This window comes from Indicator indicator, chromosome 25 (genome assembly GCF_027791375.1).
Source record: "Indicator indicator isolate 239-I01 chromosome 25, UM_Iind_1.1, whole genome shotgun sequence".
Taxonomy (NCBI): Eukaryota; Metazoa; Chordata; class Aves; order Piciformes; family Indicatoridae; genus Indicator; species Indicator indicator.
In genome coordinates, this window is record NC_072034.1 from 1,011,518 (window position 1) to 1,035,475 (window position 23,958).

The window sequence follows — 23,958 nt, forward strand, 5'->3', positions numbered from 1 at the left end:
GATTTCTGTCTTGCTCTCAAGTCTTCTTCTCTTACCCTTGGCCTTTTTTTTTTTTCTGACCAAGCATTTCCAAAAGACAGAAGACCCCAAAACCTCTTCCAGGTTACACTTAGATCTCTTTATTTTGTGATGTTTGCTAATTTAGAGCCAGATACTTTGTCTGATGAGAGATGATGATACTGCCTGCACTGCCTTGCAGTTTGTGATTTTCACCTTCCATTTTGTCAGCCAGCCACTCGGTTTTGCAAGATTTTTCAGCAGTTTTTCACAAGCAGCTCTTTATTTCATCATCTGGAGTCATCAGCAAGCTCTGTCACCTCCATAGGTCTGGGTTAGGTTTTTGCAGATGATGTATGAGTGCAGCTTCCAGCCCAGGTGCCGGTGCAGAGCTGTGTGAGCCTTCCCTGGTAACCTCCATTACTCGTGAGAGGTGTCCATTTATTATTACTCTTGGTCTCCTATTTTTAAGCCACTAATAATCTGTGGATAACCCCTCCTCCTTATCCTTATGCTGCCTTTAAGAGCTTTCAGGAGATCTTTTCAATAGCTTTAAAATCCAACTTTGCCGTGATTGCATCCCCACATACCTCCTGATGCAGAGCAGCGTGCAGGAGGTCCTAGAGCAGTCGTTACCCATGCTGGCACGCTGGCAGACAGGATTGCAGCCCACACCCCAGCTGCATGCCCCACTTTCCTTTGTGTGGGAAACCAGGGCAGAGGAGAAGAGGAGGAGAGAGTTAGTGTTTGCTTAGGTCTCACCCCATATGGCTGTGGGATGCAGCTAGACCTGGCATGTGCAAAGCATTTCCATCGTGCAGACGTTGCCTGTTGGGAGCAGACTATCCTTGTGCTATCATCAGAGTGGTGTTGCAGCTCCCAGGGAGATGTGGCCTCTCTTTGCCAGAGCTCTGCTGACTTTCTTCCCTTACAGCATGTGTATTTCTCTGGAAATGCTCCTCTTTCAATCGTTTTGCTAGATACAGGCACGAGACTTGCTAGCCTCTGATCTCTTGGGCAGTCCCTACCCGCTTCCAGCCCCACTTTCAGAAATCAGTCACGTTTTTTGCTTTTATAAGGGCAATTGAAGCAATAAGCTGCACAGCACAGTTAGTCTGTTCAGCAGTTCCATATTTAAGTTACTTTACAGCTCATGGATGGATGCCATCTGGTCTTGGTGATTTATTACTCTTCATCTTACTGTATTTCTTTTTTCTTTCTGAACCTTTTCTACTTACACTTTAGTCTGAAACTAGTTCTCACATTTGCTTACTGGGAAAGGAGTCCTGCGCAGAGCCTTCCTGGACACCTTTATAAAGAGCACTGATGCAAAGATTTTATTTATCTCTTCTGCTATGGCATGATTTTTCTCAGGGGTGACCTCATTGCTGTCTACAACTACCTGAGGGGAGGTTGTAGGCAGGTGGGGGTTGGTCTCTTCTCCCAGGCAACCAGCAGCAGAACAAGAGGACACAGTCTCAAGTTGTGCTGGGGCAGGTATAGGCTGGATGTTAGGAGGAAGTTCTTCACAGAGAGGGTGATTGCCCATTGGAATGGGCTGCCCAGGGAGGTGGTGGAGTCACCATCGCTGGAGATGTTCAAGAGGGGACTGGATGAGGCACGTAGTGCCATGGTCTAATTGATTGCTTAGGGTGGGGTGATAGGTTGGACTAGATGATCTTGGAGGTCTCTTCCAACCTGGTTGATTCTATGATTCTCAAAAACCTCTTTTTCATCTTGATCATCTGTTGGCCCAGTGGATCTTCTGGCAGGCTTGCAGCTTGTGATGTGTTTGAAAGGGTTTGACTGTTAGCTTTTGTGCCTTCATCATGGGAACTAGCCCAGTGATTCTGTGTTGGACTTGGCATGGTGATGCTCTTAGTATGGTCTCAGCATGACATCCGCAAGCCTTTTGGGGAGGGTACCTTTTGTCTTCTCTGGAGGTCCTTGGCAGAAAGAGCTAAGGTAAAGGAGACGTGTGTTCCTCTCAAATCATCTGAATGTGGTACTGCTTGTGTCTTCCTCCACATCAATGAGCTGTTTGGTGCCACCTCCAAATGCTTTTCACATGCACAGTGCTTCATTTCCTGCTCCCCTTCTAGAGTTAAATAGTAATGTTCCAGATTAAAAGAAAAATTAGGAAGTAGTTTCTCTTGCCTGGTACATGAGGTATGAGAAGAAGCCATGCTTCACTTGCCTTCCAAGAAAATGCCAGGCTTGGCGTACCAGCATGAGCGAAGTCTTGTTTTCTGAGGCAGCGTTGGCACAAGAGGACAATTGCTGCTGCGTGTGGAATACAGCAGCTGATGAACCACTGCAAGTGACAATGAGCCCTGGCACAGTGGATGTGTAGAATGATACCTAGTGGGTAGCTTTTCTGGTTGGTTATGCCTTTCTCTGATGAAGCTTAAGAGCATTTATTGTCATGTGTACGTTCTCATCACTTACTGTTGAATGCAGCATTTTACTGAAGGAGGCATAGTGATGTCTTTCCTCATTTAGGCTGGGACTTGTCTCTTCTGGAATGCAAATGTAAACCAAAAGAGAGTCTTTGGTAGCAGCATTCTGCTAACTGTATAATTAACTGTTAATTCCAGCAGATAACTTGGGGGTTTTTTTCACTATTGATGTGTTTGGGATTTTAGGGTTACATAACTGGGTGATGATTAAGCTGGATTTTAGCACAAGTTTGCTGTTACTGATTGGAAGCTGAAGCTGTCCTTTGGCAATCATTATCCATGAGCTGTTGTCGTTCTTGTTGATGGGTATATAACAGGAGGATGCTTAGCTGAAACTTCAGAGCATCTCTGAATTTCTTAGTTACCTGGGACTGTTCTCTCTAGGATCACCAGGAAGACTTTCTTGGGAGAAAAATAATTTTCAGAACTAACTCCTTTAAGTTCAGCATAAAAAAAAAGCCAATTCTGTATGCATGGGTGGCTAAAGCCCACAAAATACCACACCAGCTGTGTCTGTAGATAAGTTTTAGTGTGGGTTGACCTTCCTTGTCTGCTTAGCAGTGTTCTGTGCTGATGGTCCCTCAGTCTAGTCCCTGTTTTGCCCTGAGTTTGGCAGCTGCTTCTACCAAGGTCATTGCTGTGGTGTGGGTACTGCCAGCTGCACACCCCTCAGTCTACAGCATCCCAGTCACCTGGAGAGAAGGTTGTGAGGTTAAATGTTTTGCCTTAGAATCACAGAATTCTTTTGCTTGGAAAAAACCTTTAAGGTCATTGTGTCCAACCCTTCTTTAACTCGACCAAGGCAGGTGCTAAACCATGTCCCCCAGCACCACACTTCTGCCTCTTTGGTAGGGATGGGTTTGCAGCTTCTTGTGGCAGGGTTGATGGTCATCACTGAAGTACTTCCAGCAACTTTCAGAGAGGCAGTCTCTCTGGTTTGCATGCTGTGCTTCCTTGCAAGAAACAGATTTTTCCTATTGCATGTCAGATTCCTGCAGGGACTACAACAGCAGGAAGTATCCCCAGGACTCTTGAGCCAATTTCCTGCTGCTGCAGGAGGATCTCACCATAAAACCTCCTTATTTTCAGACTAGAAGTTAATGCCAAGGCCTTGCTGCTATGTCAGATTAGTAGGGCGCAGGGTGGTTTTTTGCTTCCCACTTACTAGACTTTCTGTCAGCAGTGGCTGAAGTCTGCTAGGGCAGAGAGATTTGGGGGCAGGAAGAGGAACTGATGTGAGATTTGTTGGCAGATCCTGCAGCTTTGTTTTAAGACTGTTTTAATCTGGAACCTGCCTTTCTCTGTATGAAGAAGCGTGACCATGGACAATAGCTGCATCAGGCAGCTCAGTGGCATCAGCCAAAATGGCCTGGGAGTGTAGGAGCTTGCTGAAAACCTGGACTGTCACTGGGAGCTGAGGCAGTGGCACGTTGGGTTTTTCCCTGGTCCTGGTACAAGGACAGTGTTTTCCAACACGGCAACTGAGCAGGCAGGCAGGGACTGTGATGTTTAAAAGGCATAAAGGTGTGGTGCTGAAGGACATGGTTTAGCACCAGCCTTGGCAGAGTTGGAGAAGGGTTGGACTCAGTCTTAAAGGTCTTTTCCAAGCAAAATGCTTCTGTGTTGCAGCCTGGCTGAGATCCACCACTGCTCCTGTAGGCAGCAGGGTGGTCATCTGAGGCCATCACCTTTGTGCTGCGTCTAGGCTAACACTTCCCTGGATAAGCCACCTAATTCCCAGCCTGGTTTATCTGTGGTGTTTTAACCAAGTGCAGGGGAAGAGCTGGATTCTTTATCCCTTACTGCTTAGGAAGAGCATCTGCTGCCTTATCAGGAGGAGGAGGAGGTCACTGGTGGTGCTGTGGATGGGGTATTTATTTCTGCTGGCTTACTGACAAAGGAAAGGAAAAATGGGCATGACCCAAATTTCTCTCCAGTAGAAACTGATGACAAAACTGCCATTAATTTCAGCAGGACTGTGTGCCTGCAGTTGCCACTGATGGAAGGTAACAGTTATTTTTTTTCTTTCCTGGAAGGAGATGGCTCTAAAGCTCTGAGAGTTGAAGGTGGTGTGTTGAAGGGGAGTTTGTTTTCCTTTCTTTCTGCTGTGGCTTGCAAAGCGAGCAGAGATGGGAAAGTGCTGAACAAGGTGGGGGGAAAGGCTGAATGAAAAGTCACAATTGAATTTTGCTTGAATTCTGCATGTATTTGGGCTTGGATTTTGATCAGTGCAATAACTTAATGATGCTGCTCCAGTACTGCTGACTTTGGTTGCGTTTCTAATGGCTTCAGGATGGGGAAGCAGGTGTCTAAGCCCAGCCCATTGAGCAGAAGGATGTGTGGTGATTCCAGTGCTGTGGCACACAAAGCCAGCGCCATGATTTGCCCCACAGGAGTAGGTTCAGGTTTGTGCTAGGTAGAGCTCAACAAGAAGTTGAGAATGAAACAGGCTGAGGTATTGGGCCAGTCCCACAAAGCTGATCTCCATGCAGCCTGCCCATGGAAGGAAGACAGGAGATCTGGGGTCAGTTTGGGAATAAGGGCAGCAGAGATGAGTGAGGTGAGGACTTACAGATTGTGTGGGGTTAAGGAGAGATCCCAGATCAAGTGAGGAGAAAGAGAAGATGAACTCAGGGAGAGTACCAGGAAGTCTTTCAAGCAGGAACACATTTGCTGTGATGCGTTGAGAGAAGCCCAGCAGCAAGAACAAAACTCTTCCCACTGAGCAGGCTGGGGTCCCTTGGAGAGCTTCACTGGCAGGGGTACCCACCTCATCCTCCTCCTGCTGGGAAGGAGGGAAGAGCAGCTGCAGCTTATTTCCAGTGAGCAGCTTGGTGAGCAGTTAAAACCAGGTATGGGTGGGCAGAAGGCTCTGCAGGAGCAGCCAGAAGCGGGGCAGAGCCATAGCTGGGGGGCATGGGCTGGCTGCCACCGCTCTGCCCGCCCCCAGTGCTGCGGGAAAGGTCAGGCAGGATGTGAGCCAGGCATTACAGTAAGCCTGTAAGGAGACACTCGGGGAACTTAAGATGGATTAACTGAAGGTGTAAAGTTTAAAGCATATTATTACAAAGGAGGATTAAGCTAAACTGAGCTAATGACACCACTTCTGAATGCGAATCTGCGCAGCAGATCCAGAGCTTTGGCTCCACACCTCTTATTACTTACATGTACTTACCTGCTTAAGTGTTCCCTGAAAGCTACATGCCCTCAGACTTCAGCTCTCCACATCCTCCATTTGTCATGTCAACAAACTTTGGATGCTGTGTCAGAGGTACAACTGGGGTGGGTTGGTTGGTTGGTGCCTTTTTCCTTACCTTTCCCTTGTCCCCCCTTTCCTTTCCTTTTTTTTCCTTTCTCCAGTCCTTTTTTTTCTCCCTCTTTCCTTTTTCTCCTTTTTCCAGTCCTTTTTACCCTTTCTTTCCTTTCCTTTTTTTTCCGTTTTTGAGTTTTTTGTTTCCCTTCCCTTGTGCCCTTTTACTTTCCTTCTACCTTTTCTTTCTTTCTTCCTTTTTTCTTTTTCATCTTCATTTTTTTAATCTTATTTTTTCTCATCTTCTCCTTCACCCTTCTCTCCCTTCTCCTTCACCCTTCTCTCCCTCCCCCCTTCACCCTCCTCTCCCTCCCCCCTTCTCCCTCCTCTCCCTCCCCCCTTCTCCCTCCTCTCCCTCCCCCCTTCTCCCTCCTCTCCCTCCCCCCTTCTCCCTCCTCTCCCTCCCCCCTTCTCCCTCCTCTCCCTCCCCCCTTCTCCCTCCTCTCCCTCCCCCCTTCTCCCTCCTCTCCCTCCCCCCTTCTCCCTCCTCTCCCTCCCCCCTTCTCCCTCCTCTCCCTCCCCCCTTCTCCCTCCTCTCCCTCCCCCCTCTCCCTCCTTCTCCCTCCCTCTCCCTCCCCCCTTCTCCCTCCTCTCCCTCCCCCCTTCTCCCTCCTCTCCCTCCCCCCTTCTCCCTCCTCTCCCTCCCCCCTTCTCCCTCCTCTCCCTCCCCCCTTCTCCCTCCTCTCCCTCCCCCCTTCTCCCTCCTCTCCCTCCCCCCTTCTCCCTCCTCTCCCTCCCCCCTTCTCCCTCCTCTCCCTCCCCCCTTCTCCCTCCTCTCCCTCCCCCCTTCTCCCTCCTCTCCCTCCCCCCTTCTCCCTCCTCTCCCTCCCCCCTTCTCCCTCCTCTCCCTCCCCCCTTCTCCCTCCTCTCCCTCCCCCCTTCTCCCTCCTCTCCCTCCCCCCTTCTCCCTCCTCTCCCTCCCCCCTTCTCCCTCCTCTCCCTCCCCCCTTCTCCCTCCTCTCCCTCCCCCCTTCTCCCTCCTCTCCCTCCCCCCTTCTCCCTCCTCTCCCTCCCCCCTTCTCCCTCCTCTCCCTCCCCCCTTCTCCCTCCTCTCCCTCCCCCCTTCTCCCTCCTCTCCCTCCCCCCTTCTCCCTCCTCTCCCTCCCCCCTTCTCCCTCCTCTCCCTCCCCCCTTCTCCCTCCTCTCCCTCCCCCCTTCTCCCTCCTCTCCCTCCCCCCTTCTCCCTCCTCTCCCTCCCCCCTTCTCCCTCCTCTCCCTCCCCCTTCTCCCTCCTCTCCCTCCCCCCTTCTCCCTCCTCTCCCTCCCCCCTTCTCCCTCCTCTCCCTCCCCCCTTCTCCCTCCTCTCCCTCCCCCCTTCTCCCTCCTCTCCCTCCCCCCTTCTCCCTCCTCTCCCTCCCCCCTTCTCCCTCCTCTCCCTCCCCCCTTCTCCCTCCTCTCCCTCCCCCCTTCTCCCTCCTCTCCCTCCCCCCTTCTCCCTCCTCTCCCTCCCCCCTTCTCCCTCCTCTCCCTCCCCCCTTCTCCCTCCCCTCCCTCCCCCCTTCTCCCTCCCCTCCCTCCCCCCTTCTCCCTCCCCTCCCTCCCCCCTTCTCCCTCCCCTCCCTCCCCCCTTCTCCCTCCCTCCCTCCCCCTTCTCCCTCCTCTCCCTCCCCCCTTCTCCCTCCTCTCCCTCCCCCCTTCTCCCTCCTCTCCCTCCCCCCTTCTCCCTCCTCTCCCTCCCCCCTTCTCCCTCCTCTCCCTCCCCCCTTCTCCTAGGTTAGCTGTCACAGAATGTTTTACTATTGCTGATCAGGGAAAGCACAAGAAACCTGACACAAAACCTCAAAATGCTTAGTTGTGGTTGCTGTGTGGTTTGTGGTATCGGATGAGAGGTCTGATGCTTCCTGTGTCCATGGAGGTCAAAGGCAGACAGGGGTGGTGAGGCTGGAGAAACCTGCTTTGGAGTCCTGCAAAAGTAATCATGTTCTGCGTTTGAACGCTGCTAGTCTTGAGCGGTCTGAGATGTACCTTAAAATGTACTTTTCAAAATACAAAAGTATTTTGCCTTTCAACTCTCATGCGTATCCTGCTGAGCCTTCTGGGAGAGATCATTTAGGAACCACCGTTGTCTGTGTTCTAGACCTGGATTTGGCAATTTTGGGAAGAGAGAGGGGAGCAGCAGCAGTGGGAGGAGGGAGTTCACTCGTCTGGTGGAGGTCTTTTGTAGTCTTTTTTGCCCAGTTGTCTCTGGGTCAGCTCAGAAGTTACTGCAGCTCTTTGGGCAGCAGCAACCTGTCATGCAGGAGAACCTTGGTCTGATACAGGATGATGCCCCCAAAGAGAAGTGTAGGGCAAGTCATGCAGTGGCCAGGCATGAAGAAGCCCCCATCCCTGACACACTGCCACCCTGCTAAGGGTGCATCCGAACACCCGGAGGGATCCAGGTGCTGTTGTGCCAGGTTGGCTGCAAGCCTTGGATGGTGGCCACCAGCCTCGAGCAGACACAGGGCTGGAGCAGGACCCCAGGCACAGCAGCTCCAGCAGCAAGTGCCCATTTATGTACACCTGACACCTCTGAATCCTGCAAACCCTTCTCTGTTTCCCCTGGTCCCAGTGCTTCGGGGTCACTCTGTGTGTGTTCACCACATGTGACCGGCGCTGGGCGTGCAAGTGGCGCCTGCGAGTCCTCCGCAGGTCTGGTGTGCTCCTGCATGCCTGCACCCAGCAGCAGAGGCTCCTCTTCTCCAGCAGAAGGCCAACTCCTATTTCAATCACTGCCCAAAGCATCCAGAGACTTACTTTCTTCTGTCTTCTCTTCCCTGTGGTCCTCACTGCACAATAAGAATAAGTAAATAGTGGCATTACTACTACTATGGCACTGAAAAAATAAAAAAGGCTGGAAGTTCTTGGTCTCAAGAAGAGGGTGGAGCAGGGGAAAAGTGCAGAGCCCATATAACAATGGGGAGTCCACTTTATTAGTATTAAGGAGGAAAATAAAATCTGCCTTGGCAGTAGTGAAATAAAACTGCAGGAAGATGACGTCAGTCTTTGTTTGCACACAGTATGATCCTTCTCTTTCACCAGCCAATTTGTATATTTGAAAAGGCAGTTGCTTGGTTAAAATAATTAGCTGAACTTCAGCCAATTCCCTGAATATGTGGGGGGAAAACATGTTTGAAGAAAGATGGAGAATTGTTGTTCAGCAAGTAAAAAACCAGCAACAGAAAGTGGTTGGCCACTGATCAGTGACAGCACCTTGTCTGAACCCCCACGGAGAGATCAGAATCTCAACGTGAAGCAGTGGTATGGGATAGGGGCTTTGGTAGTACAGCAAAAGCCTAAGTAATGCTGCAGGATAACAGCCTGGAGTTGCCTCAGAGAAGAGAGAGAGGCTCTGAAGCTGAATATATCAAAACATACTTTTTTTTTTCCTTGAACTGTAATTATATACAAGTCCTATGGCATTATTTTACAACTGAACAGGAAAAATCTCAACTAGTGTAAGAGGGATCTCCTACACACTCCTTTATTTCTGACTATCTTAGATGGTGGTGGATGAAAAGCTGGACAGGAGCCAGCAATGTGTGCACACAGCCCTGTCCTGGGATGCATCCCTAGCAGCGTGGGCAGCAGGTGGAGGGAGGGATTCATCCCCCCTGCTTCACTCTGCTGAAACTTCACCTGCAATATTGGGGCCAGCTCTGGAGCCCCCAGCACAGGAAGGACATGGAACTGTTAGAGCAGGTCCAGAGAAGGCCACAAAAATGATCCAGTGACTGTAGCACCTCTGCTGTGAGGACAGGTTGAGCAAGTTGGGCTTGTTCAGCCTGGAGGAGGCTCCAGAGAGACCTTATTGTGGCCTTTTAGTACTTCAAGGGGCACTAGAAGAAAGATGGGGACAATCTGTTTATCAAGGCCTGTTGTGGCAGGACAAGGGGTGATGGTTTAAACTAAAAGAGGGAGATTGAGACTAGATGGAAGGGAAAAATCTACACTGAGTGTGGTGAGACACTGTCCCAGGTTGTCCAGAGAGGTTGGGAAACGCCTCAGCCCTGGAACCATTCCATGTCAGGTTGGACAGGGCTCTGTGCAGCCTGATCTAGTTGGAGATGTCCTTGCTTATTGCAGAGAGATTGGCCTAGGGGAGCTGTAAAGGTCCCTTCCAACCCAAGCCATGCTGTGATTCTGCTAATGACACATTATTGAGCAGGAGAAGCCTTGCCTGGCAGGACATGTTTCTGCCAGTGTCTTATGCACTGGCAGTGTTGATATTAAGTGACAGTTGTTTGGGCTCCTTCCAGGGGGTGGATGTTAATGTTGGACAGTGACCTCAGCCATGCATCGTGGATGTGTAGGAGTTGAGCAAGGTCATGCCCAGCTCCTCCAAAGCTCACAGCGAGTTTTCTTGCCAGCCTGGGAGCACGAGGAGCAGGCAGCCCTGTGGGCTGGCAGGTCCCCAGCTCCCTTACCTAACCTGAACTTTGCAGCTGCCATGTCGCTGCCTGAGCTGTGCAGGCTCGTGTCTGGCGTGCAGGTCGGAGCTGGCCTGCCTGCGGTGCGGGCACCCCGCGCTCACCGCCGGCTGTCTCCTTTCTCCTCGCAGGGAGCGGATGCGCCAGTCGGCCATGTTCGAGCTCTGCCAGGGGATGCACCAGGTCAGCCTCCAGTTCGTTCGCTTGCAGCTCAGCTTTGAGGAGTACACCATCATGAAAGTTCTGCTGCTCCTAAGCACAGGTAGGTTAGATTCCTGGCTGCGTGGGAATGCTTGGGAGTATTCCAGCTCACAAAGAGTTGACTAAGGTGACAAAAGGGCCACAAACTGTTTCCAGCGGGGCCACAGGAATCAGGCTGGGTTTATGTCTTAGGGTTCAGGAGGACATCTTGCTCTCCACTGGCACTGGAAGTGTCTTTGCAGTTTGCATGTCATGTGTGTTGATGGACAGGAGTGGCTGGAAAAGGCGCCTTGCCCCCACTGCCCTGTACAGGAACCACTTGAGTCAGGTGTGCCAAGAAAGTGCCACAGCTGTGGGGACTGGGAAGAACTTCCTATTCAACACTCAAACCCCCCAGTCTGGGTAACTTAATGCCACCTTCAAGCTCAAGAGATGCCATTGCCTGTATGCAGAAGGACTGGTTTTCCAAAGCCCAGGGAGTGCAGAGTGGTGAGCAAGGCCTCCCCCTAAACAGTTAATAAATGATACTGCTTGTGTTACTTTTCTCCAGAGTGTCCCACTTTGAGTTTTCTGAGGATACAGAATTCCATCTTGCTGTCTGTTACAGCACTGTGTGGTAATTAGGAGGTCTTCTGATCTTACCTTACTGAAAATATTGAGAGAACATCTGGATTGGAGATCTGCCTCTGCCACTTTTTAATCAACCCTAAAGGGGAAGAATCTTTAGAAAACCAGCCTAGAGGTGTTTTAAAAACATAGCAAAAGTTCTTTAGGCATTTATTTATTCTTCTGCCCTCTTGAGAGTGATAATTAATGACTGGATTTATTGCTAGAATCTGTTGGGCAGGGTCAGCCTGACCAGTTAACTTCAGCTAGCTCAGTACCACCAGCTCTAGAAAAACCTGCTCAAAGTAGTTTGTGTGGGGAGAATCAGAATGTTTGTGTTAGAGAGGAGAGCAAAATGGAAGTGAAGATGGTGATAAAAGGTAGAAAGTGTCGTGTGAAGGCAGCAAACCTGGGTTTGAATGCCTGCACCTTGATACAAGCTCCTGATGGCAAACCCCAGGTTTGCTTTCCTTTGGGATTTCTTACTCAGACATGTGATGAGCAGTATCCCAGTTACTCTGAAACTTTCATGATGACCACATCAAGGGAGTTTCACTCCATTTGCATGTGAAAGAAATCACACATTACAACTCAATTGTTTTCTTGCTTTACACAGACCATAGATTTTGGGAGCTTGCCAAAAGCATTGCTGCATTTAATAAGTAAAATCAGAAATGCTGGGCAAGGCTCCAGAATGTCATGTTTTGCTGGAATTCTCTTTATTTGTGGCCTTTCTGTCTTTCTTAATAATCTAGCTAGGGTGGTAGTATAATAATTTTCAGGCAGAACAGTAAAATACACAGTAGTGGACAAAGAGAGAGCTCTCCCAGTCTCTAAGAACTGTAAAGCCCTTGCATTCCGTGTAAGGGCCACAGTGTGGCCTGGTGGCTTTGCTCAGCTTGACTGATGCCTCTGTGTTCATTCAGCTTGAACTGCATTTGTACATCTGTTCCATAGAGCTGCTTCTGTCTGTCAGCTGACTGAGAGACTTGGCATCCAGAAGTGAGGACTGAAATGTGATGTTTATACAACAGATAATATTTACTGAATGGTAGGCAGGTTAATGTGTTATCTCCTAGGCTTTTTCTAAAGATTCCTCCTTGTGCCCCCTTCCTGCACCTGGTAGTTGCAAGTCCTTGTTGCTCACCTGGTGGCAGAGCTCCTCCTTGTTTCTCACTGCTGCTGCTAGCTTGCTCTGGTAGATATTGGTGACAGCAGATAACCAGTGCCTACTCTGGAGCCATTTGGGTACTTGTTAGGTGCTTAGCATGTTGTTGCAGTGGGGTAGAAGGCAGTTCACAGGATTTTAGAGACCAAGCCAATTTCTGACAAGCTGTTAAGATAAGCTAAATTGGAAATTCACCTTTTCTCTTTCCTTTTTAAATAAGTAGCTTCCCATTTAGGTTACTATGATGTAGCTTTTTGGCTTCCACAGAAAATAAACTCATTCCTGTGCAGTATAGTCTTTTCCTTCTCTTGACTAGCATTAAGAGATGCAGCATAGAAAAGCATTGGGTGGTTAAGCCCAGGTAGGAGAACACTAGAAGGTTTTGTGTGGTGTTGTCAGTAACTTCTTTGGGCTTTTCCTAGAGGTCTGGTCCTGTAAGCCCTTCCTGCCTGGGGCAGAACCTGCTGCAGTGCAAGAGTAGCTGCAGTCTGTAATGAAGGAGTGTATTTGATTCTGTAATTAGCTTTGCTAGTATCAGTCACAGCAAAAAAAAAAAACATCAGAAAGCTCTAGTTTTAGCCTACTTGTGAAGTGATCCCTGTGGCAGATGGGAACACCAGCAATGCTTGCCAACTGTATGCTGTGGTCAGGATGCCTCTTTGGAAAACAGTCTTCTGTTGGATGCAGAATAATGGCTGTTTGTTCTAGGTGTTGTGCAGATGCTTACTAACACTCAAAGATGATGGCCTGAAGTCATGTCACTTGGCCTAGCTTTTCTGCACACAACAGCTGTAACTTTGTACCTTCCCTTGCTCAGCCAAGGGTGGGAAATCATTCCAGGATGATAAATCATGTCTCCAACTTGTGAAAAAAAAATTCCTTGATCCATCTGCCTTTTTGTGTGTGTGGTTGGGTTGTATTAAAACCAGTTTCAGCATGAGGTTGGCATGTGTGCTGTTGCTGAGATGTTATCTTGTCCTCTGCCACAGCCTCTGCAATCACAGGTCTGGAGAGGATGCTTGAATCTCATGAAAATCTGTGTGATGGTGTTGATTCCTTACCAATGTCTGTAAAAATTCTGGGCCTTGCTTGAAGGTTTAATTCTTACGTCCCTTAACTGGTGTAACTTTGAAAGTATGCACATCAAAGGAGTAAGCCATGCAGTTAATATTAATGTAAGACTGTCTTTTCAATGACAGTTCCCAAGGATGGTCTCAAAAGCCAAGCTGCATTTGAAGAAATGAGGGCAAATTACATTAAAGAACTAAAGAAGATGGTAACTAAATGTCCAAGTAACTCTGGGCAAAGCTGGCAGAGATTCTACCAACTGACTAAGCTTCTTGACTCCATGCATGATGTAAGTATAACTCCCCAGGGAGTGCAGACAAGTTAAGCAAAACTCTCTCCACCAAGGTAAACCAGCAGTGTTTAATTGTGTTAACTAACAGGGAGAAAAAAGGTGGCATTCTTTTTAAAGGAACAGCTGAGAGGAGCTGTTGGATGAATGTTAGGACAACTGCCAAGTAAAGGAAGAAAATATAAGTCATTAAGGGCTGGGTCCTACTGCCTTCTCCTATGTTAAATGACAGTGTGTTCCTGGAGTGATTTGCCTAAGCCAACAGAGCTATTAGTGGGGTCAGAGCTCTTCAGCAGAGGTGATGTTAGCTGTGAGCCTGCAGTAGACACCATGCAGAGCATCCCAGGGGTCCCTTCTCGCTGCTGGATTAGTGTCACGTGTCCGCCGTGCCTGATGTGCTAATAAATGTTGGATTGATTTGATGGCCTTTTACAGCTGGGCTCATACTAATCATAACTTTAAAAGATGTGTTAAGACTGTGGAGCCATCTTGGGTGTTTGAAGCTTCGTTTGATCTTTTCAGGTGTAAGACTGACTGCGTTGTTAGGTCATGTCTATGTTTTACAGGGGTCAGGTGTGAGATGGGATGTATGACATGGGGGACTAAATGCTTGGTCCCCAGACATCCAGGTTGTTGGTGCTTCAGCTCAGAGGGACTCTGAAGGCTTGTGGCAATAATGCATGGGACTAGCTCATGATTTCTGAAGGGGGGTATCTGTAATGCTGAACTGTTGAGTTGGGAGCAAGCCAGTTCTAGCCAGTAACATGGTAAGTGCAGAGATCTCTCTTTCTGGAAGCCTTGGAGAAGCAGTGGTGCATCTCCGTGCTCTCTGTAACAGTCTGGAGTCCCCACAGTGGGTACTAGCAACCCAGCTCTAATGGTCTCCTCAAGCTGAGGGGTTTTCCCCTGAGAGTGCCCTGGGCACCAGCCCTTTGACTGGGGCCAGCAGGAGTTGGTGCCCGTTTGCTCTGAAGCTGCAGCAAGTGGCAGGAGACTTGTGGGGCCAGTGAGAGCAACCTTTAGTCATGTCTGGGTACAAGAGAGGAGGGGCCCCCTGGACAGAGGCTGAAGCCCAGCAGCATTTGCTGATCACCTCCCAGTAAGAGCTGGTAAAGTGCAGCAAAGGAGAAGTGTTCTATGCCCTCCTGGGTGGGCGGGGAAGGAACTTTGCTGCATGCAGAACCTACAAGACTTGTTTTCAGAGCCTGCACAGAAAGCCTGCACTCAGCTTTGATGTTTGTAGAGACAGTAACAGCACAATGCACTTCAGGTCAGCTCTGCATAAGGGCCTGGGGTCTGTTTACAGGATGTACACATGGAATTTTTTTTCAAATACTGTTCTGTTGTTCATTAAAACATTGCAAACCTTAGTGGGAGGCAGGGAGAGTATTATTAGTATTGCAGCAACAGCTCATTCTTCAGGGATCGTGTTTCGCTTGCTCCCTGCCAGCAGAGGAAGTTGTAGTGTTTTGAGTGGAAAGCAAGGGGAGTGGTGATAACATCACTTGCAAGATACTCACATCTGAACCTCGGGGCAGCAGAGCAGCCCCTTGCATTCATGGAGCTTTCTGTTCCCCTCCAGCCAGGCAGTGTCTGAGAGGTTCCAGTGAGGGCTGACAGGCTCAGGCTCCCCGGCAGCGCTGCCCTGGCCTACAGATGTTTTCCAAAACACAGCACTGGGAGCTGAGCTAACCTGAGGAAGCAGCCTGCTCTCAGGGTTGGTTCAATTTTTAATTAAGCTGTTTTTACTTTTCTGTTTTAATGGAGCACTTTGTTACAAAGGACTTTTAAGAGAAAGTCCTCTTGTCAGCGCTTTGCCTTGGACAGGCTGCCTGTCTCCCCAGCAGCGCTGCCACTCAGGGCTGACCACAGAAATCACAGCAACATTCAGGTTGGAGAAGCCCCTCAGGATCACCAGGTCCAGCCCTTCTACAAGGGTCACCCCTAAACCATAGGCCCAAGCACCACATCCAAACCACCTTTAAAACACATCCAGGTTTGGTGACTCCACCACCTCCCTGGGCAGCCTGGTCCAGTGCCTGACCACCACTCCTTTTCCTAGTGTCCAGTCCAAACCTACCCATGGTGGTAGAGGCATCTTCAACAAGGGCACTTGGTTTATTTAGTATTTTTTTTCTCTCTCTCTTTAAAACTAATTTTTATTTTCATGTTTTATTTTATTTTTTGCTTTGTTGAAACCCATCAGAACGGATTTAGAGTGGTGGTAACACTTAGGAGAAGTGAGGATTGCTCTTCCCCCCACTGCCTGCGACTGCAGTTTGTCCCTCCTGTCAAAGCAAATGCTTCTGCTCCCCTCAGTTCCTTAGTATAGGATGAACACTTTCTCAGCTGTCACCTTGGTATTTTTAACTTACTCCATCATAATTTTAGAGGCTCAGACTCTATCTGGTGCTGAGCTGAGTGGAGCTGAAGCCCCATGTTTACGTGCTGCCGTAGCCACAGCACCGGCATTGGCAGCACAAGCCCGAAGGGACTGGCACAGGGCTTATGCTTAATGCAGCCCTCCTGCTGCTCCCAGCTGTTGCAGCAGAGTAGCTTCTTGCTCTTCATGGACTTCTCTTTACCTGAGTGTAGTGACAAACAGTGAAACCCCCAATGCTCCTTTGCACCTTCACACTTGCTTTCATCAACCTGGATTTTAGGTAGTCTTGCTGAGGGCTATGTGAAAGGATGCATGTGGGGATATTAAATTAGACTTTTTTTGCAGTAGGTAAGATGAAGAAGAGAAAAAATAATCCAAACGAGGTGGCTTTACATTGCTTTGTGTACTGAATCATTCATCCACTCGGAGAACATGTGTGCAGGTAGAGAAGTGCTGAGAAGAGAAGAAAATTTTGGCAGAGACCAGATAGGCACTTAAGTATTTGAGAAAATCAGCAACTTTATTTAGTGCTCCATAAAGCCTCCACGTGCCAAAATCAAGAGCTCAAAAGCCACCCCAGCAGCCAGGGTTTTGCTCACGTGTGTGCACACCAGCTCCTGGGCTGCAGGCTGCCCTGCTCTGGTGAGGAACAGCTGAGGGAGCTGGAGTTGTTTAGTCTGGAGAAGAGGGGAGACCTCATTGCTCTCTACAGCTCCGTGAGAGGAGGCTGGAGTGAAGGTGGGTGTTGGTCTTTTCTCTCAAGTAACTAGTGATAGGATAAGAGGAAATGGCCTCAACTTGCACCAGGGGAGGGTTAGGTTGGAGATGAGGAAAATTCTTTGCTGCAAGAGTGGTCAGGCATTGGAACAGGCTGCCCAGGGAGCTGATGGAGTCACCATCCCTGGGGGTGTTGAAGAGATGTGTGCCATGGCACTTCAGGACACAGTTAAGTGGGCATGGTGGTGCTGGGTTGATGGTTGAACTGGATGAGCTTAGAGGTCTTTTCCAACCTTGGTGATTCTATAAAATTGCTCTTACTTGCATAGTGCTGTGTGGAAGCAGCAGGTGATGGCTGATTACAGGGTGCCCTTCCTCTCCCTTGGCATGAGATGGAGAGGAGTAGCTTGTTGCCGTTGACTTGCTGTGCTGTGGCTCAGCCTTGCTGGTGTGGATGGAGCCCAGTGTGGGTATCTTCTGGGAGCACTGAAGGCTGCAATGTGATCAGTCTGGTTCCTTCAAGCAGGGATTGTGCTGTTGTGGCAGGTCAGGCTGTGTGCAGCATTTCATGAAGCAGCAGTATGTGTGGAGATCCATAGCCCAGCCTCCCTGCCTAGCACATCAAGGCTTTGGCCTTGTGCCCATGGCTGGCTGTGGGCATTTCGGGGAGAGATGCATGCACAGCACTTGGATGCAGGTGAGCAGCATTGTGTGGTCAGCCAGAGGCGTGCAGGAACATTAGAAACAGCTGTGCTGCACAGGGTATCACAGACTCCACTTGGATCCTCCTCAGCATCTCCCGTGGGCTTTGGCAGGCAGGGCTGTGTCTTGCCTGGGGAGCCCAAGCCCTGTTTGCTGCAGGGAGTGCAGTGGATGGTTAGGTGGTCTGCAGAACAAAAGCTGGGTTTGGTTTTGATCTGTCTGATGGTAACCAGACTTGGAGTCGAGAGGGCCTTTGTTTGGATGCTACAACATTAAGCCCTAATGTGAACCTTCCTCTCGCCTTGGCAAGGCAGAGCACTGCACTGGCAGTTGCTTGTTGATATTTTCTGCCAAACAAAAATAAATTCTTTAAGGCTCATGCTGCTGAATAATTAATTTTTTATGGTTCCTGAAGGGAATACTTTATAGCTGAGGTAGATCTTTCCATAGGCTGAAAGTGCCAGGATTAGACTTGTGAAAAAGCTGCTGGCAGGAAGAAGGGCACAGGTCCTGGGGCAGGTTTGCGAGGTGTGCTGCAGTGGAGGCAAGAGGGAGGTGGAGGCAAGGGGGCCTCTGCAGGTGCTTAATCCCACAGATACGAATCCCCAGGTGAGCCCCTCGGCTGTTTCCAACGCCTTTGGGTGCATTTACTCCTGCTGCTGAGCTGCCAAAGTTGGCCCACAGCTGAGGAGCTGTTCAGAGCTCTGTGTTAGTCCCTGTGCTTGATTCCCCAAAGCAGGCATTTTCTGTTTACTCAGAGGCTAGATTAGAGAGGAGCAGATCTAGGTTGGAGGTCACAGTAGTCCCAGTCTCACCCAGGGGCCTTTGCTGCCTGGCCTTGGCTGCTGTTTCCTGCCTTAGCAGAGCAGCAAGCTCCTGGCTCCTGCACAGTTTGAAACAGGTTTTGAAAGGAAGAGGCAAAATCACCACTGCTCAGCTGCTGGGCAGCAGTTTGTCCTCTCGGGGAGCCTGCCTCAGTGCATGTGGTCAGCTAGGCTGTACAGTTGTGTGTGTGGAGCTGTGAGGTTGCCTCCTCCCAGCACACACCCACGCTGTAGGAAACAGGCAGACTCCTGAAAGGGATAGAGAAAGTTTTCTGAAGCGTGGTTTTTGTGTGAGAGGGTTCTGACAGAGGTAGCTGGAGCTAATAATAGGCAGAAATGACTCAGCATTGTGTTGTTACCCTGCTGCTGGCTTAATTGCTGTATCAGTAGGCTTCATCACAAAGATGCTCCTGATAGCTGACTGTGGGCTTTCCAAGCACACCTGGAGACTGGGGAAGACTTTGGAAGTCAGAAAACTCAGTGAGTGCAGAAACATGCAGCCCTGCAAGCCAGGCAGCCCTTTCCATTTCTGGAAGGCCAAGGGCAAGGTGAGATTGCCAAACTAAAATCAATTCCTCTTGCTGCAGAGCTTCTATCAGTGCTCAAAGGTCACTGTGACTGTATTAACTTCAGAGACTTCATTAAGGGATTCATCTTTTTAATTATGAAGAATGGTATGGGTGAAAAAGTCCATTCAGTGGAACCCCCCCACCCTAATACCTAATGCTCAGAGGTGCTTCATGCAGCACACAAATGCAAAGACTGATTAAGTAAAAATCTCAGGATCACAGAGGCTGGTGTAGCCTTGAAAATGTTTAAAGGCAGGAGACTCTGTAGGGTAGTGATGGGAGAAAACTCCGTAATTCAGGGCTGAAGTGGTGCAGGGTTGTAGCTGAGAGCTGATCCCCTGGTCAGTGGTAGAGCTGTTCTGCTCCACAGCAGTCTGGGTGGCAGGGAGGTGATAATTCTGACCTGTGAGGCTGCATCCCCACAGCCCAGCTCAGATTGCATTTATTTAGTGAGGTTTGCCTGCCTGGAGAGGCTGCAGTCTCCATCCTGGGAGGTACCCAGGACCCAGCTGGGCACAGCCCGGCACTGCCTGGCAGAACAGGCGGTACCTGAGCTCCATCCTGTGTCACTGTCCCAGTTTCTCTGTGTGCAGAGGGAGGCTTGCAGTTCCACCAAAGGTACCAAGCCATGCTTAGTGCCAGCTCCAAAGGCAGCTGAACAATTGCCTGCTAAGGTGGTGCAAATGATGCATCCCAAGGAAATGGAAGCAAGGTTAGCGAAGGGTCTGGGGAAGAGCAGCTGAGGGGACTGGGTTGATTAGCCTGGAGAAAAGGAGGCTGAGGGGAGACCTCATTGCTCTCTACAGCTCCCTGAAAGGAGTTTTGCCTTTCTTGATGACATTTAAGATTCCTTCCAAGCCTAACCATTCTATGACTGCATTTTTTCAAAGATAAAACAATTGCTTTTCATGCCAGTAATGAAACTCACCATTTATGGAATATTACTGCTCTACAACTCCTTGAAAGGAGGTTGGAGCCAGGTGGGGGTTGGTCTCTTCTCCCTATCAACAAGTAACAGGACAAGACAAAAATGGCCTCAAGTTGTAGCAGAAGAGGTTTAGGTTTGGTAGGATGAACCCTTTCTTCCCTGAAAGGGTTCTCAAAGCCTGGCACAGCCTGCCCGGGGAAGTAGCTGAATCCCCATCTCTGGAGGTGTTTCAAAGAGGCAGAGGTGTGGTGCTGAGGGCCATGGGTTAGCACCAGCCTTGGCAGAAGTAGAGGAGGGTTGGACTTGTTCTTAAGTCTTTCCCAGTTGAAAGAGATAATTCTATGAAATGGGAATTCTTTTATTCCTGGCCTGTCTACACTCTGCTGAGCTATGCTTCAGTAGCTGAAATAATTGGAGGCTGTAGAAGGAAATCAATCTGTAGTAACTGCTGCAGTGCCTGTGAGCAGGGTGCTGCTTTCCTTCACCCTGCTGAGCGAGCCCTGCCTTGCACAGCGTGTGCTGGAGGAGGTGTCAGCAGAGCCAGAAGCAGAGGGTAGCAACAGTCAGGTAAAGTCAGGAGTTCTTAGAGCAAACAAGCCTTTGAAGGACCATCAGAAGTGTATTTGGTGTAGAAAAGCCAAATTTAGAGGTGCTGGCTGGTTTATGTTGTCTCACTTGTAAGCTGTGGTATATAAGCCCTGTCACTGTAGTGGCAGAGCTCCTGTCTTACAAATGACAGCAAAAACTTCATTTCCCTGCTGAAGAGGAGAGAACTTCTCTGTTAAAGGAAAAGTTGAGCTAAATTTACCTGTCAGCAATCAAAACTACATCAGCAAAATGTTGCTCGGGGTACTGCAGCAGGGAGTGCTGAGGAGGCTGTGGTGGTGGTTCCACCAAGAGAGTGTGCTTTGCTTGCTTTGGGTTTGGGTTAAGCTTTGGAATGCTTTGGCACATGGGACATGAAGAAACAGCCTCCTCTTCCTCGTAGGTAAAGTAAACCTTTCAGCATCAGCATTTTTTCCCTTGAAAGCCACGTTCTGTCTGTTCTACTTAGTTAGCATGCAGCTATTTAATTAATTAGCATTACTTCCTGAGATGCCAGGTCATGGGCAATGAGCTAAGCAACAGCAGACAGGCTCCTGTAGTCATGTGTCTCTGAGTGGTCTCAGCACTTCTCTGCTCACAAACTGCTCCTCTGTTTGGGAAGGCCCTGAAAATAAGTGCTGAGGTAGGGAGCCACAGGGTAGTGGTTTGGGTTTGTTTCCTTTTCTGCCTCCCGCTTTTATTGACTCTGCCTTTAACAAAGTGTAGCTCTGCATGCTAAGAACTGAAAGGACAAACTTGTCTTTCTTTGATAAACCACATGAGCAGAAGTGGTTTAAGGCTTTTGCAGAAACGAAAGGTACCAAAATTAAGCTGTGTGTAGTTCTGGAGTTTGTAAACAGCAGAGACTGTAGTGTTTCGCTGCAGCTGTAGAAAGCAGAGTTTTGGTGAACCGGAATGGAAGTTAATGCTGAAGCCAAGGTGTGCTTCAGAAGTTGATGTGCTTCTTTCTGCCTCTGGAGGGATTCAAATTGTTGTCTTCTTAAAGAGTGGTAAGGGTCTGACATACTGTGAGCCTTTAGGAGGTTAATTTAGATCGCAGCAACCAGCACACTTACTTTTGAAGTTTTGGAGTAACATTCTCTTGCTACTGAAGGGCATGAACAATTCCTCAGTTGTATCAAAGTAGTTCTACTGCATGCAGGTAGGTTGGGCTATGAGATTGCTTTGCCATGTTTTCACTGTTTATTAAAATAGAAGTAATTCCCTGAGTAGAGCTGCTGGAAGAGGTCTTCGTAGTTCTCTCACTCTAATGGTGTGGTGTTGTCATATAGCAAAAGTAAGTACCTGAAGGTAACAGCTCAAAACAAGAGACAAACCAAACCAAAAAGCTAAAAAGCCAAAGTTAATGTTCATTGTTAGTGTGATGAGGTTTCCCATGATGCGTAGGCCAAAAGGAAGCTCTGCAACTGACAGAACAGCAAAACTTGAGATAAGGCAAAAGAGAGACTGAGTTTATTGGTGCTTTGAAGATACACAGTTGTTTTTTTTCCCATGCACCAAAAAGCTGTTTGCCATTTCCAGCTTTTAGTTCCTGTTACAGCTGGAGCCCAGCTTCACTAGGAGTCCAGGAGAGCTGTCAGATGCCATTTGGGAGAGAGCTGTGTTGTGATCTCCCCTCTGGAAAGCTCTCTCACCCTGAGGAAGCCCAAGCAGTGCCATGGTGCACTGCAAGGTGCAGTTTGTTCTGCTGCTGGAGGTGTTCCCCAGGCTAACAGGTAACTAACTCAGTCCTTGTGGTGTTACAGAGCAAAGCTTCCTTCTGAAGAGCTAATTAGAAACTGTTATCTTTAAAATTCTCAGCATGATGCTTAATCCACTGGGAGAAAGCAAGAAGTGTGCTTGCAGCCTCCACTGCAGCACCAGAGAACTTGGGATTGTTTTCCAAAAGAAATAGTTCCCTACATTTTGACTCTAGAGTTTAATTACGAAAGCAGAACAAAACCTTGAGGTGTGTACATTAAAACAAAAGAGAGTATTTAACATACATGTATCCAGCTGAAATCTAGAGCTAGAACAGCTTATGTCTAGTCTTCTCCCTCTGGGCAGGAGGTTTTATCTTCACAGCTGTTGAGCACCTGCACCTTGAGTTTTCCTGGTGGCCACTTGTTGCCTGTCAGCAAAATGAGAAGTGCAGTTATGCTGGAGTCAAACCTGTGGGGTCCTGGGTTTCCTAGCAGGCTGATTTGTAATGAGTGCAGGCAGGGAGCTGGGAGTGGAGGTGTTTGCCCTTCCAGCCCTGCAGCTGGACTGTCAGAGTACACTGCCTTTGCTCAGTACTAACCCATTGTCAGTGAGCCCTTGGTTGCCTGGGAAGGTCTCTGTGCTTGTCCTAAAAAGTCTTTTCTTTCTGTATTGCAGCTTGTTAGTGACTTATTGGAATTCTGTTTCTACACCTTCCGAGAGTCTCAGGCACTGAAAGTAGAGTTTCCAGCCATGCTGGTGGAAATCATCAGTGACCAGCTACCAAAGGTGGAATCTGGGAATGCCAAGCCCCTGTACTTTCACAGGAAGTGATGATAGAAAATGTCTTAAATGGAAGAACTTTGCCTTAAGTTTCCCTATGTTATTCCACACCCATGAAGGACCCAAGAAAACCCATATTTTAAACATGCTATTTACACTTGTTCAGCTGTCTCTGAATAGTCTAAAATCATCCGAAGGGTTTGGGGACTGGAAAGCAGTTGACTGGGATTTGGCAAGACCTAGGTGGTTGGAAGTGACCCCTCCGTAACCCTAAACCACTTAGCAAATGTTCCTGTTCCTCTGGATGAAAAGCCATATCTAGTCAATAACTTTGATTTTGATATTTTAACAAACAGATGGAGTTTTAAATATGCCATGTAGTTTCTGGTATTGTTTGTTTGCTTGTTTTAAAAGGGTTCGAGAACTAATGAGAACTTTTTAAAAGCTTACCCTTGGTTTGCACATAAAAGGTAAAGTCAATATGGGGCATTAATATCCTTTTCTTGTAAAAAAAAAAAAACACAAAACAAAAAAAAAACCAAACAAAAACTATATATATATATATATACACACACACACACATATATACACACACACAACCCTAACCTGTAAAGTAATAACAGAACATTTGGTGTGGAATACTCTGTTATCTCCCTACCTGTGGCATTTGTTAGCCCATGTCCTCCCCTCTCATCGATGCTACACACTGTGCTAAGTGTCCATTTGCTATTTAAGGTGGGAGGAGGAGATGTGCCAACAAATGCCCTGGTTTCCATTTAGAGTTACCTATTGTGCTGGCTTTACAAATAATTTTTTGCAGTCTTTTGCTGTACTGTACATTGCTGTATGTATAAATTGTGAAGGACCTGAAATAATGGTGTAAGGAACTTTTGTAAATGAGACACACACACACACACAAAAATCTTTAATGGTTAATAGGATGAATGGGAAAGTATTTTTGAAAGAACTCTATTTTGCTGGAGACTATTTAAGTACTATCTTTGTCTAAACAAACAAGGTAATTTTTTTGTAAAGTGAAATGTTCTGCATGCATAATGAACCGTTTACAGTGTATTTAAGAAAGGGAAAGCTGTGCCTTTTTTTAGCATCATATCTAATTTGCCACCCTGCAGTATCTGTTGTAAATAACCACAGTTAACCTTTTCAGTTTGTATTTAAGCCTTTCTATTTTTCCTTTCTCTTTTTCCTCCCTTTTTCTGTCTCGCTTGCAAGCCTGTATGTGACTTGAGCACATCTGA

General features: G+C 48.3%; 1 protein-coding gene across 2 annotated transcripts in view; it reads left to right on the forward strand.

Moving 5' to 3' along the window:
* NR3C2 (nuclear receptor subfamily 3 group C member 2) overlaps positions 1-22,778 on the forward strand; it is a 206,297-nt gene extending 183,519 nt beyond the window's left edge. For both annotated transcript variants that reach the window (XM_054392434.1, XM_054392435.1), the window contains 3 exons: positions 10,307-10,437; positions 13,350-13,507; positions 22,595-22,778. In XM_054392434.1, coding sequence (XP_054248409.1) covers positions 10,307-10,437; positions 13,350-13,507; positions 22,595-22,750 — 445 coding nt within the window. In that variant the 3' untranslated portion in view covers positions 22,751-22,778. The remainder of the gene's footprint in view (positions 1-10,306; positions 10,438-13,349; positions 13,508-22,594) is intronic.
* The last annotated feature ends 1,180 nt before the right edge of the window (positions 22,779-23,958 follow it).